The sequence below is a fragment of the Protopterus annectens genome, chromosome 1.part1 (assembly GCF_019279795.1).
Source record: "Protopterus annectens isolate FY-2018-M chromosome 1.part1, PAN1.0, whole genome shotgun sequence".
Classification (NCBI taxonomy): Eukaryota; Metazoa; Chordata; order Ceratodontiformes; family Protopteridae; genus Protopterus; species Protopterus annectens.
In genome coordinates this window covers 1,027,964,569-1,027,978,838 of record NC_056726.1, presented here as the reverse complement: position 1 = coordinate 1,027,978,838, position 14,270 = coordinate 1,027,964,569, and the positions used below count along the sequence as shown (strand labels likewise).

Sequence of the window (14,270 nt, the reverse complement as noted above, 5' to 3'; positions counted from 1 at the left end):
TACTTGGGAAAACTATCTGCAATTTGCCACTTTTCTATTTCATGAGGGGTCAGGCAACATCCTTAGGTGTCCATCCATTTGTCCGAATTGTAGACGTTATGTGGGTTATTTTTACATTAACAAAAGTGTTCTGTAATTATGCTGTTGTATTTCCATATTAGTTGTATATAATTGTTCTAGGTACAATTATAAAATATGTTTGTGATCTTCTGTACTAATATCTTTTAGCCTGGTGGAAATGCATACATGTGTATTACAGAATGTGCACTGTTCTTTTTAGACTGTTTTGTACAATAATTATGGATGACTACATTGGGGCTGTATATTGCTCCCCATAATTATCATTACTACCCCCAAGTGTGTTGTTTCTCCTCATATAATTTATTTATTTCTCTGATAACAGGCATATAGCTCCAAAATCGAAAACTAAGGAGTCATACTCACAGAACAGCCCCTCTCTCAGATGCAGAGAATGAAGTAATACTACATGCCCTATGTCTCCATGGGGCACATCTACTATATTTCTGCTCGGGTGACAAGCCATCCCATGACCAATGTCCATGTTTGGTGGCAGGTGACTGATGATGTCAATGCCATGGGTGGCCAGGGCAGTGAATACCAAATGGTCCGACATAAAGTCTACTGACAGAGCGAAAGCTGTTGCACTTAAGAGAAGGACTACAGGTGGTGGGCCATCTACCAAACCATCACTAACTGAGAAGGGGGAGTTCCTTTTGACCTCAATGGATCCAGGCACATCAGAAGAGTTTGATAGTGTGGCAATACATGCTGAGGCAGAAGTGGAGGGCAACCAGAGGATTTTCACTGCTGATGCTCCAGGTAGGCCATTCACATATATAAAATACTCATGTGAAATTCTTTAAAATTCATATTAGGTTTGCTTAAGTTCTATGCTTGTGATACCTCTATCAAATGAAATCTGTGTATCTAGGAACATTTGGCATTGAGATGCAGTAATCTCCTGCATGTGAAGTAGGCGTACCTTTATACCATTTTTGTTATCACTCATACGTATTACTCTTTCTGAGACTCTTCTCATTTGCAGGTGTGTACTGTTTATATGGGCACTGGTATTTTATATGCGGTTCAAGTTTATACCTCTTTTATTTTTCAGTTTTCCTGGTATTTGGGGGGGGGGGGCAATGTCTGGCACCAGTACTGTGGAACTTCATCTTCCTGATGTCAGAGGTTACATAGCTGATGATGATGATGATGATGGTGATGATGACCAAGCACAGTCTGGGGCTGCAGACGGCATGCCTGACATGGGGATTATAACTCACACATCTCCACCCCACAGTATGGACACAGCCATTATACCTATGCATATCTATGACACAGACTCATTTGAGAGTAAGCAAGTTGATAGGACACATTTGAGTACAGTAATGTGGTTACCTAGGTGAAGAGATGGTGGGATCTCCTTCTTCCCATCTTGAGGGTGAGGTAACACACAAGGATGTCACAGAGATGCTCAGAGACGATTTGTCTACAACATTCCCCTTCAGGTCAGTGAGTCAGTAGCTGCCACCCTTTCTTGGGAGCACAGTCAAGTTCCACATGGCCTTGAAAGTGATAGTCAGACTACTGTATGTCACGCATTCTGACATACAAGACTGCATGAGCCATGCATGTATGATATAATGGATCAAGCATTGGATGTCCTGAATCATCTGTTGATGAGGGTCAGTATCCATGAGCCCAGTCTGCTGGTACATCTTCAGATGGTAGTCATCATGGTCATGGACATGCCAGTTCCTACCCCTACAGTGCTAGCTCTTCCACTGTTCATCCATCTTTGGTTGTGTCCACACTCAGACGTGGTTGTCCATATTGCCATGACTGTGAATGTCGTCATGATTACAGATCATTCATGTTAAGGTAGCACTCTGATTTCTAACCAGGGTCATTGAACTAGCAGTGTAACTCCTGGTAGAGGTAGTTCATGTGGTCAGGGCCACCAGTGAGTGACTTGTTCCTTTACCATACACAGCTAATACATGTCCAGGACTCCATGGTGCAGTGTTGGTCAAAATGGTGTGGTTGTGTTCCTGCAGACTGACACACATTATGCTACATGTTGACCATGATGTCTCACACACACACACACACACACACACACACACACACACACACACACACACACACACACACGCATGCACACACACACACACACACACACACACACACACACACACAGATATGCACATTTCAGAATGGACCTCATGTCTGCAGATAGTGGCCTTGACATTGCACAGTTGTTCTTAGCTCACCTACCACACACACACACAGTTCCTCTTTGTCATCCTTTCCCTCCTGTAAACACCTTTCAGACTGTGCCAGTAATGATGACTGTGCCCAGGCCTTTGCACTATCTACATCCTAGGGGGTGCCTATATGTGTGATGCACAACTTGTGCAGCCAAAGTTTGAATACTTAAAGGTGTTGGTGCAAGTTTAATAACTATTTATTTTAACTTTGCATTGCTTTGCTTACCTTCTGTAGTAATTGTTGTAGTAGGACTAGTTGTTCAGAAGAGCTTGCTCAAACACTTTGCAGATGATACTAGAGAGGGCACTGCCCTCTGGAATTGTATCTCATTGTGCAATGCACATAGCAAGCCGAAATGCATACTTAGAAAAAATGCTTCCTCATACTGTACAACTGCAGAGTTTTTTGTTTTTTTTTACCTTAAGTTATTTGATTACATTATGTGGTTAATATTGTTGTATAGATATATTTCTCATCCATGTGTGCAGATGATGCAGACATTGCCCTACCTCCAATTGGGTTGTTTGACACGGAATGATTATGCATGATGTATAGGATGGACTTGAATTGCATGGAACAGCAATTCTCTGTATTATTTGCATGCATCATCATTTGTGTCTGTATTTGTTGGCTATATCACTATATTGCTATCATTTATTTCTACTTAATGATTACTTTGATTTATCTTTTGTACTATCTATTTGTTACAGGTTAATTTCTGAACTGTGATACTTCTCCTGAGAACTAATTATCCTGATGTTGCCTGTGTCTGTTGCTCAAATTAGTTAGCCAATGCATGGGTAAGTAAAGTCTGATTTGCTTGTATTCATCAATGTTATTGTTTGTGTGTACATAGCTTTTATGTTCAATAAGTAATGAGTGCTGTGCAATTCTGGGCCACTTTGCCAGCGTATGACACATTGTACCTAGCTCCATCTGCCATGATTGCCAGCTGCTGCTGATTCCTCGTTTGTGTCAGCTGCTGCAGCTGCTTTCCTAGTATGATGCTGTGCAGGATAACATGAGCACTAATAATTTGTGCAGAGAGGTCATATTGCAACACTCCTCCTGATGTATCTAGACAGGGGAACTGCAATTTGAGAAGCCAAAATACACACTCTATAACACTTCTAGTCTGGGCATGTGAAGTGTTGTAAACTTGCTTGGTGGGGTTGTGTGAGTTTCTGATGGGAATCATGAACCAAGATTCTAGGCCATGTCCTACCTCCTCCACTAGATGCTCCTGTGGGAGGCTGACCATTGAAAACCTTATGTAGAGGTCAGAATGTACCATATGTGGGTATCATGGAAACTGCCTGGCTGTGCTGCACACACATTATAGACAGTTTCTTGTGTATTAAAGAGCACCACCAGGTAGTTAATGGAATGATACACTTTTCTTTTGATATACCTCCTTCCCAAGAAAATGTGGGGCTTTTATTTCAATATGGGTACAGTCAGGGAAATGTGCTATTGCATAGAAATTTTGCATAACGGTGGCTTGCTCCACAAAAGTATGTGGAAACTATATATGTTCCCCACATGTTGCAGCATTATATCAAGAAACTAGTAGAGTATTCTTAGTGCTGAGGCCTCTGATACACACACTGTACCCTTGTAGGTTGCTGAAAGGTCCCTGTAACTAAAATGTGCAGTTCTACCCTTACCTTAGCTTCCACAAAGATTGGTAGCCCAAAATTCCAATGGGGCCTCAGATGGGGCTGGTAAATGTTAACTATGTCCTCTATGGTGTCTCTGTCCAATCTGTAGTGATCCACTATGTCTGTGTCGGGTAATGCATGGTAGGTTAACTGTGGTCCAAATACTCTGTGCCTTACTGGATGACATCGGACATGGTCTGCAGCTGAACGTTGTGCCATTGCACATAAAACCAGGCTTGGTCTGCAGTTGTACCGTTTACCAGAAATTTGGAGCTAAATTAAGCACAATGTGCTCCCACTCATTTTATACATTTCTGAATAGTTCCATCATATCCTTTTTTTTATAATTCTTTAGCATATAGAATGGCTGATTATACACTCATTAGCATATTGCACTGCTAATGCTTGTTTTGCAGCCAGTCACAATTTGTGTACTACTCTTGCCTGCACTGCAAATGCCCTACTCATTGCTCATCATCATGCATGCAGGCTTCCCACAATGATCAGACATTCATCTATCCTGGTCTCTTTTGACCAATGTATAATCTGAAGGCATTATATGTTCAGAGGTACATGAAAGCTTTGTTCTGCTTAAGTGCGTTGCCTGATATAAAGCATTATTCTGTTCTAGGTTGCAGTGATAAATCTTGAGTTTATAAGACAAAACGTCCAAGTGTTTCATTACCTCACTTATGAATTAATCACTTCACCTTTATAGCCATGCTTATTCAACAGTCAGGTAATGCACAGTCACTTTCATGTTGACAAATTCTAACAGTTAGTCCTGCTCTGTTGTTTGAGGATGCTCTGTTTGCAAGTTAATTTATCTGTGTCTGTGCTGGCTCTACTGAGGAACACATTGTTATTAAAAAAACACTTCCTTAAAGTGAATGGTTGCACTTTTCACTTACCATTTACTATTAAAGGAACAGTATCACTCTCAATATAAGCACGATCCGAACGGTAGCATCTACATTTATAGTATCCTTCATCCTTCTTGGTAGTTTTCTCAATGATATACTCGAATATAGGTTTACTGGAGGATTTGGACATTTGGAGCACGATGTAACCATTCTTAAAGAAATCACAGTCATGGAGCTCATGGTAATTGCTGCTGCACTGAACTGTTATTTTACTTCCGATGGGAATCACCCCCTGAGGAGTTACTTGAATATCCACAGGTTCTGTATGAAAAATAAACACATTAATTTTATCTCAATAAAACAGGAACTGATACCGCAGATGATCAGTGCATATTAGCTGCTTGCAAAGTATTAGCTGACCTCTGCTTAAAATTTAAAACAATACATTTTACAGAAAATTAACTTTTAATTTTTAGACTTGACAACTGAAAATCCAAATCAAGAACTTCACAAATATCTGAGTCAAGTCTCTCACAGAATGCATAGGCTATCATCATTATAGAATAGAGACATTAAAACAGTACTGAGATTTCTTGGGTTAGGAAAGTCAGATTAATGGATAGTTCAGTACAGCTTTAATGTACCCATGAAAGTCACATCACAATTTTAAGATGAAGACAAGAAAAAGCGAAAACATTTCATTTCAGAATAACATATATATCTGTTTTATTAATTACAAAAGGCTTTTTGATTGTGTAGATCATTAAGCCTTGTGGTCAGCGTTGAAAAGGATGGCTGTGCCAGACCACTTTATCATGCGCAATCTCAGTTGCTATTACTATCAAGAAGCTAGATCTGAACTGAACAAAGAGAACCAGAATGGTTCAAAGCCAACACAGGTGTGCACCAAGGATGTCTCCTGTCTCCTTATTCATTTAATTAGTATGCAGAGCAAATAAAACAATTTGAACTTAATTAAACTGAGTATAGAGTAAAAATTGGTGGAAGAAGTATCAGCAATCTTCATTATGCCAATGAAAAGACAATCTTGGCATATTGTGAAAATGACCCGGGACATTTACTGTCAAGCAATAAGGAGCAGTGTCTCAAGATTTGCATCCAGTTCAACATCAAAAAGGTGAAGTTACTTATAACTAGTGGCATGACCAATATCTGTCTTGATGGAGAAGACATCAAGGTTGTCAATAACTACAATATTCCTGGGTCTGTTATTAATAAGGAATCAACAAGTATAGTGGAGATTCAACAGCATATATGTATTGGCAGAGCAGCTATGGCAGAGTTTGGAAAAGGTGTTTAAATATAGCAATGTGTCTCTTCACACAATGATCATATAGGTTCATAGGTAGGTACTAGGCTATAGACCCTAGGGCCTATATAAGCCTAGCAAAACAGTACCTGGCTTTTGCCACCCAAGAAAATTATTTTCCTGTGCCCCTGTCAACCAGAGCCACAGAAGTGATCCCCGGGGTGAATTTCCTATCTCCCATCCAATTATCAAGATTTTTCTTGAAGAGTGCTAATGAGGAGCTTTGTTTCATATAGATAGGTAGTTTCCTATGGGAAGTCTCTGGGACTTCCAGTATGTTCTGTTTATTGTGGCAACAAGGTTTAGGTCCCTAGAGCATGTGGCTCAGAGGGGCTGGGATTTCTTTACGTGGAGCATGTCCAACAGCTCTGGGTTTGACATAGCTTTGTATGTTAGGCAGAGATCGCCTTTGAGTAGGCGATATGTGACAGAGTAAAGCTGGAGTTCTTTGAGACGGTCTGCGTAGGGCATCTGTTTGAGGCCGGTAATCCTCTTTGTGAGGTATTTCTGTGGCCTTTCCAGTTGTTATAGATGTCTAGTGAGGTACATACAGAAAGGGGCGTTGTACTCTATAATGGGTCTAATGAGTGATGAGTAGAGGGGAACAATGACCTCTTTTTTCCCGGATGAGAAAACTTTTGTGATGAGGTGTGCAACATAGAAGGATTTCCTGACTACTGTGGCGATATGATTATAAAAGGAGAGACTACTGTCCACCCATGTCCCACGGTCTCTTATCACACTTTCGGTGTTAAGTAGACTACCGTCTATGTGGTAGTTCATGGGTACAGAGTTTTTACCAAAAGGGATGACAATGCACTTTTTGGCATTGAGCTTGAGGCCATGGCTTTGACACCAGGCATCTGTCTCAGTGAGGCCCTTTTGTAGAATGTCCACATTGTTAGGAGTTTTGATTATGGGTCCTAGGTTGCAGTCATCTGCGAACTTCATTAGCCAAAGACCTTCTGTGTTAGCCTGTACTTCAGAGAAGTAGATACCAAACAGGAGAGGACCTAGGACTGAACCCTGTGGTACTCCACTTGTCACTGGTCTGAAGTTGGATTTAGAGTCTACTAATTTCATAGTGTGGGTTCTGTCAGTGAGCCAGTTGGCAACCCATCTTGTGACATAGGGATTTATACATAGTTTAGTGAGTTTGTCTATAATTCCAGACTGGGGGATGGTGTAGAAAGCCTTGGACAGATCTAGATAGGCTGTGTGAACCACCTTATCCTCATCTACGGCTTTAGCAAACTTTTCAAAGAAGTCTAACAGGTTTAGGAGACATGATCTGCCTTTTACAAACCCAAACTGGGTAGGGTCCAGAGTCTGGAGATTACCAATGTCATTGTTTATACGTTCCATGATGATACGCTCCATAGCCTTGCAGACCAGGCTCATCAGGCTAGTGGGGCAGTAGTTCCCGGGATCCATTGTGGCTCCCCCTTTGTGGAGTGGGATAACTGTTGCTGTGCACCATTCAGTGGGTACAAAGCCTGAGGTGTAGAACGCAGCCTGGGATGTTGTCAGGTTCCATGGATGCTGTGTTCTTGGCTTTGGAGAGTGTGTTTTTTACCTGTGCAGCCGTGATTACAGGTACTTTGCATTCTTCTGGTATAGAGATGGGCCCTTTAGGGGATGAGAGAGGGGTAAGGTTAGCACGGACGCTATCTGCCAGGATGTTGGCAATATCAGTTGGTTCTGTATATTTAGTGCCATTGTGCTGTAACTCAGAGCAGATCTGAGTGTTGCCATTGAGATTCTTGACATAGCTATAGAATGCTTTGTGGTTGTCTTTAGAATCAGTGGCAATTTTGTTTTCATAGCAAGCTTTGGAGGATATTATGAGGGATCTCAGCTTCTTACTGAGGATGACCAGGGAGTTCCTCCAATCATGGGATTTTACTATTTTTTGCAACAGTTTCTTTCTTCTGTTGTAGAGCTTGTTTAGAGCAGGGCACCACCAGAGTGGCTTACTTTTTTGGAGGACAGCATCTTGGTTCTGTTAGGGATTGCACGATCCAAGCACTTGTGTAAGTGATTATAACATGCGACTGTATAGGATTCAGCAGTCGTATCTCTATTGTCCGTCAGCATGGGTGTTGTGAAGTTTGCCACTTCTGTCTTAGGAAACGTGAAGTTGGCTTTGGAGAAATGTTTTTATGCTGGTTTCCCTAATGGGGGGTGGGGTTGGGATGTGGATGTCTAGGGTTATTTGCTTGTGGTCGGATCTGAGCAACGAGGAATTGCTCTGGTGTGGAACACCGGTTGCCCATGTTGGTAATGACCAGGTCTAGGATATTGCTGCCCCTGGTAGGGGTGTAGATAAGCTGATCTAAGGTACTGGAATTTATGAATTCCAGAAAACGTTGAGCACAAGATTTGGTACATGAGTATTTTTCCTAGTTAATGGTGGGGTTGTTGAAATTGCTCTTTATTATGGTGTTAGGTTGTACCCTAATATTTTCCAGTGTATCAAGAAATGAGGAGTGGGAATCCTGGGGCATGGTGGGGGATCTGTAGTAAGCCACAATTTGCATTGCTATCTTGCCCAGAATTAGTTGCACTTGGATAATCTCAGATGCATTATGCTGAGCAACTAGCCTGGAGATATGGATATCCTTAATGAATATGGACATGCCTCTGTCTTTAGTGCTTCGGTCCAGGTTAGGTGGCCAAAAGGTGTGGTATGAATTATAGCCTGGTAATGCAGGGGTGCTTTCTGGAGCCTTGAACCAGGTCTCTGTCACTGCAGGGATGTCAATGTTCTCCATTTTAAGGAGTGCCTCGAGTGAGTGCATTTTGAGGTTTAGACTTCTAGCATTAAGTAGCATTACCCTCAGATTTTGCTTACTTGTACCTGTTACGGTGGTGAATTTGTCATTTGAATCTTGCCAAAAAAAAAACACTATAGGGGTGGCAAGAGCCTTAGCCACTATCCAGAATCCCAAGGGCGGCAGGTGCAGGCCAATCTCTGGCAAAGCATTGTGGTTTGCCGATCATGTCATCCCAGGTAGACAGATACTGGATCTCCTTAGAATGACACCAGAAGCTTAGCCAATTGTTGAAGTCAATGATTTTGTCTTTGTACTGTGGTATCATTCTGGGTGATGGCAGGATGCTACTCAGGGCTAGGGTCACACCTGCCTGGACTACAAGATCAGAAAGCTCCTCCATGTCTCTTTTCATGTAGTCCAGGGAGGTACGTCTCAGGTCATTCACACCAACATGGACAATGACAGAGTCATATTTGCACTTGCTGTGAAGTGACCTGAGTGCATGCATTATGTGGTGGATCCTGGCACCTGGCAGGCAGCTGACAGTAACTTTCTCATTGTTTAGCCTGGTGAGTGGAACATCAGTGTACCTGTCTATAGAGTCACCTATGACTAGAGTGCTGGGTACGTTGTTATGCCTTATGGGCTGTGGTTGAGTGGCACACTGAGTTTGTGGGCTATGTGTCATTTGGGTTGTTTTGGGGGGTGTAGGTTGCTTGCATTTCTGCTTTGGAGGTCCCTGTTGCTTGGGTAGATTTTTTTTTGACAGCCTCCACGAATGTAGGTGTGTGTTTTGTGTTTCTATGTGTGTGTGTTTTGGTGGTGTAGGTTTTGAGGGACTATGTGATGAGTGTGATGTGGTGCAAGTATTTACCTTCTCCTCTTGACTGTCTAGTCAAGTCTTGGGTGAAGAGAGCTTTGCTTCCAGTTTGGTTATATAAGTGCATCTCTCACAGGTTGTTGTATTGGGCGGTAGGAAGAGAGGGTTGTCTGTGTACATGAGGCAATTGCTGCATTGCCCCAAGATGCCCAGATTCATCAGGTAGACAGGAGAAAATACCGGGAGCTGACCCTTAGACATGCCTGGATAAGTGCTTATTTATTAAGTACTAAAAACTGTTTTCCTCTAGATAAGTGAGGAAAGTTGAGTGCTGTAGTAATTTATAGATTATTTAGTGCTTACAATGAGTTCTGAACAAGTGCTGAAGTCAAATAATCGGATTTGAGTACTGAAACTAGAAAACTGGCTAGTTCTAAGAAACAAAATTAAGCTAGAAGGCTTCCCTCCAACACAGAAAGGATTGGGGGCTCAGTAGCTTACAAACAGTCCTGGATACAGCAAATCTGTATCTGGACTAGATAACTTATAGGAAAGGCAGGAAACAAGCTTAGACTAGATATATATATATATATATATATATATATATATATTTTTTTTTTTTTTTTTTTGTAAAGTGGAAAAGGGGAAAGGAAGAGCAGAAGCTAACTGGGTTGGCCTTCTCAAATGTTCTCCTTGGAATAGGTAGAATGAGGTAATGGCACTAGAGCGGGAGGAGTGTCCAGTAGGGGCGGGCAACTGCAAAGCCACCAAGTCCAAAACACAAGCAATAGGGACAATGCTACACTACCAACACTACTTAGGTAGAAAAAAAGTGCAGAAATGTTTAAACAGATAAAGGATCAAGGAGACTCTAGAGAATGCTTTTAAATGCAAACAAGTTGTATGATACACTCATATAGGAAATCGGAACAAACAAACCCAACCAGATGCTTAACAATTGAAGAAAATTCTACTGAATACCTCACATGCAGTGAGTAAAATAAAAGTGCTATAAATAACTCAGAAATAAGCAAAAAACAGGATACGTAATGGTATATATCACAGATTAGTTAGCTCAGAGCCCTTCCTCAGACTTCCTCCGATTAGCTCAGTGTGAAATGGCAGAAACAGACACAAGTTAACTTCTTAAGTAACAAAGTTGAAACCTGAAACAACTTTAAAAAAAGCTTGAAAGAACCAGTGAGGTGCTTAGTCCAACGTGTAGTCCAAGCAACCCCAGACTACAAACAATTCACTCTGACTGAAATCATATACTGGCCTTGGCTAAGCTATGATGGCCTGGGACATGTGCTCAAACACACAGCCTCTACTAACAAACAACTAGGCCCGAAACACAAGCCTGAATATGGACAATACTACACTACCAACACTACTTAGGTAGAAAAAACTGCAGAAATGTTTAAACAGATAAAGGATCAAGGAGACTCTATTGAATGCTTTTAAATGCCAACAAGTTATATGATACACTCCTAGCAGGAAATCGGAACAAACAAACCCAACCAGAAGCTTAACAATTGTAGAAAATTCTACTTAATACCTCACACACAGTGAGTAAAATAAAAGTGCTATAAATAACTTAGAAATAAGCAAAAAAACAGGATACTTAATATTATATATCACCAATTTGTTAGTTCAGAGCCCTTCCTCCGACTTCCTCCAATTAGCTTAAACCGTTGTTTTCTCAAAAGCTTCATGTAGTTGCAAAAGTTGGACAGTCTAGGAGATTGACTCATTTGAATTGTGATGTTGGCTAAGTACCTAACTTATATATAATGACTATGGTTACAATACTGAGGAAGAAAGGGAAAAGTACCTGACTTATATATATAATGACTCTATGGTTACAATACTGAGAAAGGAAGGGAAAAGTACCTAACTTATATATAATGATTCTTTGGTTACAATACTGAGGAAAAAAGGGAAAAAGTACACCTGCAGTTTGCAGAATCCAACACACTGCAGTAAAGCAAACTACAATAATAGTTTTCTTATTCATTTCTATGTAAAACCAGTAATCATAAAATCCTAAACTTACCTTCTTATCAGAGTTACAAATGCTAAAAATATACTGGAGAATATCAGTAGATTAACTGTGATCAGATCATTTTTTAGACCACTTTTGAATAAAGTGATAGACTTGTTGAATACTATTTGTCTATACATATGGGTTCCCTTTATAATCTTGAAAAACTGAAATACTGAATTTCAGTTTTCTGAGATTCTAATCCCGAATGCTCAGAATCGCAAAACACCAGAAGAGCGAAATTTGAAATCCCAAAGTTAGGAGCTTCTGGTGTTGCGGTGTATGAATGGATGTAAGTGCAGGTAAGTTGGTATGAGTGTGTAGGTTATGTGCTGTAGTGTAAGTTTGTATGTGTTGGCTGTGATGTGTGTGTGCAAGGGGCTTTGAAATGTGTGGGTGTGAGTTGCCTTTGTGTGTGTGATTGTGCCGTTTCAGAGTTAGAATATATAAGTGGGGGGTGTGGGGGGGATAGGTGGGCAAAGCCCCCTGCTTGTTTGTAGTGTAGGTTAGTTTTGTTTGTGTGTGGGGGCAGTTGTGTGTATGTGAGTGTGTGTCTAAGTGTCAGCATTTTGAATTTCACTGTTATGGGCATTTGGGATTGTGGTGTTTCATCTTTATGATCTCGATATTCTGAAAATTCGGTATTTCAGAATTTCGACATTACAAAGTGACCCATATATATATATATATATATATATATAGATATATATATATATATATATATATATATATATATATATATATATATATATATATATGCCCAGACCTTTTCCTTCTTTAGATAATTGGTTATACTCGTGCTGCTGATTTCTTAGCCAAATTTAGTTTGCTCCCCTCCTCTCTGCATTCAGTTTGTTAGCTGTGAAGCTGTAACTGTCTGACAAAAACGCACCTGTAGATTCATAGTGGTTTGCAGTGCTTTACTCCTTCTAAACAGCTCTACTGTGACTACAGTCAGGAGTAGCATATTCCTTGCGCATCCAAAGCATGTGTTCAACTAATGCTCCCCTTATTTAAAACTGGTCCACAGTATGACAGAGACTGTTCCTGCTGGTGTTAGAGCGGTTTCTCTGCTACTTTCCATTCTCACCCCCAATTCTCAAGTCACCCATCATGCCATTACATTTATAGGATCTGCTCTCCACCGAGAAGTCCAGCTACTTCCCACTCCTGTTAAAGGCATGTACATACATATAGGTTCATAGGTTCATACTAGGCTATCTGCCCTAGGGCATTTATAAGCCTAGCCAGAGTGTGTTTGGCTTTCGCCACCCATTTTAAATTAATTTTGCTATGCCTTTTTTTGAGGTTAGTATACTGTGCCTCTGTCTAACAGTGACACAGAAGTGATAGCCGGGGTAAACCTACGATCTCCAATCCACTCATCAAGATTCCTCTTGAAGAGAGTCAATGAGGGACTCTGCCTAACCTGGACTGGGATTTTATTCCAGAGTGAAGGGAGCCTCTGGGTTATGAATCTGTCCCTCCAGCATGTCCTATTTATTTCAGTGCTGAGGTTCAAGTCTCTCGAGCGCATAGCTCAATGGGATTTGGATTTTCTGAGATGCAGCATGACCATTAATTCCGGGTTGGACATGGCTTTATACGTCAGGCACAGATCGCCTCTGAGCAGGCAGTATGCCACTGAGTAGAGCTGGAGTTTCTTTAACTGGGCAGCATATGGCATCTGTTTGAGCCCTTTGATCCTCTTGGTGAGGTACTTATGGGGTCTTTCCAGTTGCTGCAGGTGTCTGGTAAGGTACATCCCAAAAGGGGCATTGCACTCAATTATGGGCCTGATGAGGGATGAGTAAAGAGGCACGATGACCACCCCTGATCTAGATGTGAATCCCTTCATGATTAGGTGGGCTATATAAAATGTTTTTCTAACCACTTTGGCCACGTGGTTGTTAAATGAGAGATTGCTATCAACTTGGGGCCCCAGGTCCCTAATTACTTCTTCTGTACTTAATGGAATACCACCTATGTGGTTATTCGTGGGCACTTTGTTTTTGCCAAAGGGGATGACTATACACTTTTTGGCATTTAGCTTGAGGCCATGGCTCTGACACCAGTTGTCTGTTTCTATGAGGCCCTTTGGAGGATGCTTGTGTTGGCTGTAGAGTCGATTATAGTGCCCAGTTTGCAGTCATCTGCGAACTTTGTCAGCCACAGTCCTTCCGTGTTGGCCTGTACCTTCCTAGAAATATATACAGAACAGGAGAGGTCCCAGGACTGAGCCTTGTGGGATGCCACTTGTAACTGGTTTGGAGTCTGACATGGCTCCAGCAATTCTAACCATGTGGGTTCTGTCCTTGAGCCAGTTTGCAACCCATCTAGTGACATAGGGGTTTATATTTAAGCTGGTGAGCTTATCTATAATGCTCGAGTGGGGTATTGTATCGAAGGATTTTGCGAGGTCCAGGTAGGCTGTGTGAACCACCTTCCCCTCGTCAGTGGCCTTGGTGACTGTTTTAAAGAAA

The 14,270-nt window shown here is 41.3% G+C and overlaps 1 protein-coding gene across 1 annotated transcript in view; it reads right to left on the bottom strand.

The window, feature by feature from the left end:
• LOC122808793 overlaps window positions 1–14,270 on the bottom strand; it is a 1,139,808-nt gene that overhangs the window by 613,081 nt on the left and 512,457 nt on the right. The window contains exon 5 of the mRNA XM_044079839.1: window positions 4,865–5,137. Within this exon, the coding sequence (XP_043935774.1) occupies window positions 4,865–5,137 (273 nt within the window). The remainder of the gene's footprint in view (window positions 1–4,864; window positions 5,138–14,270) is intronic.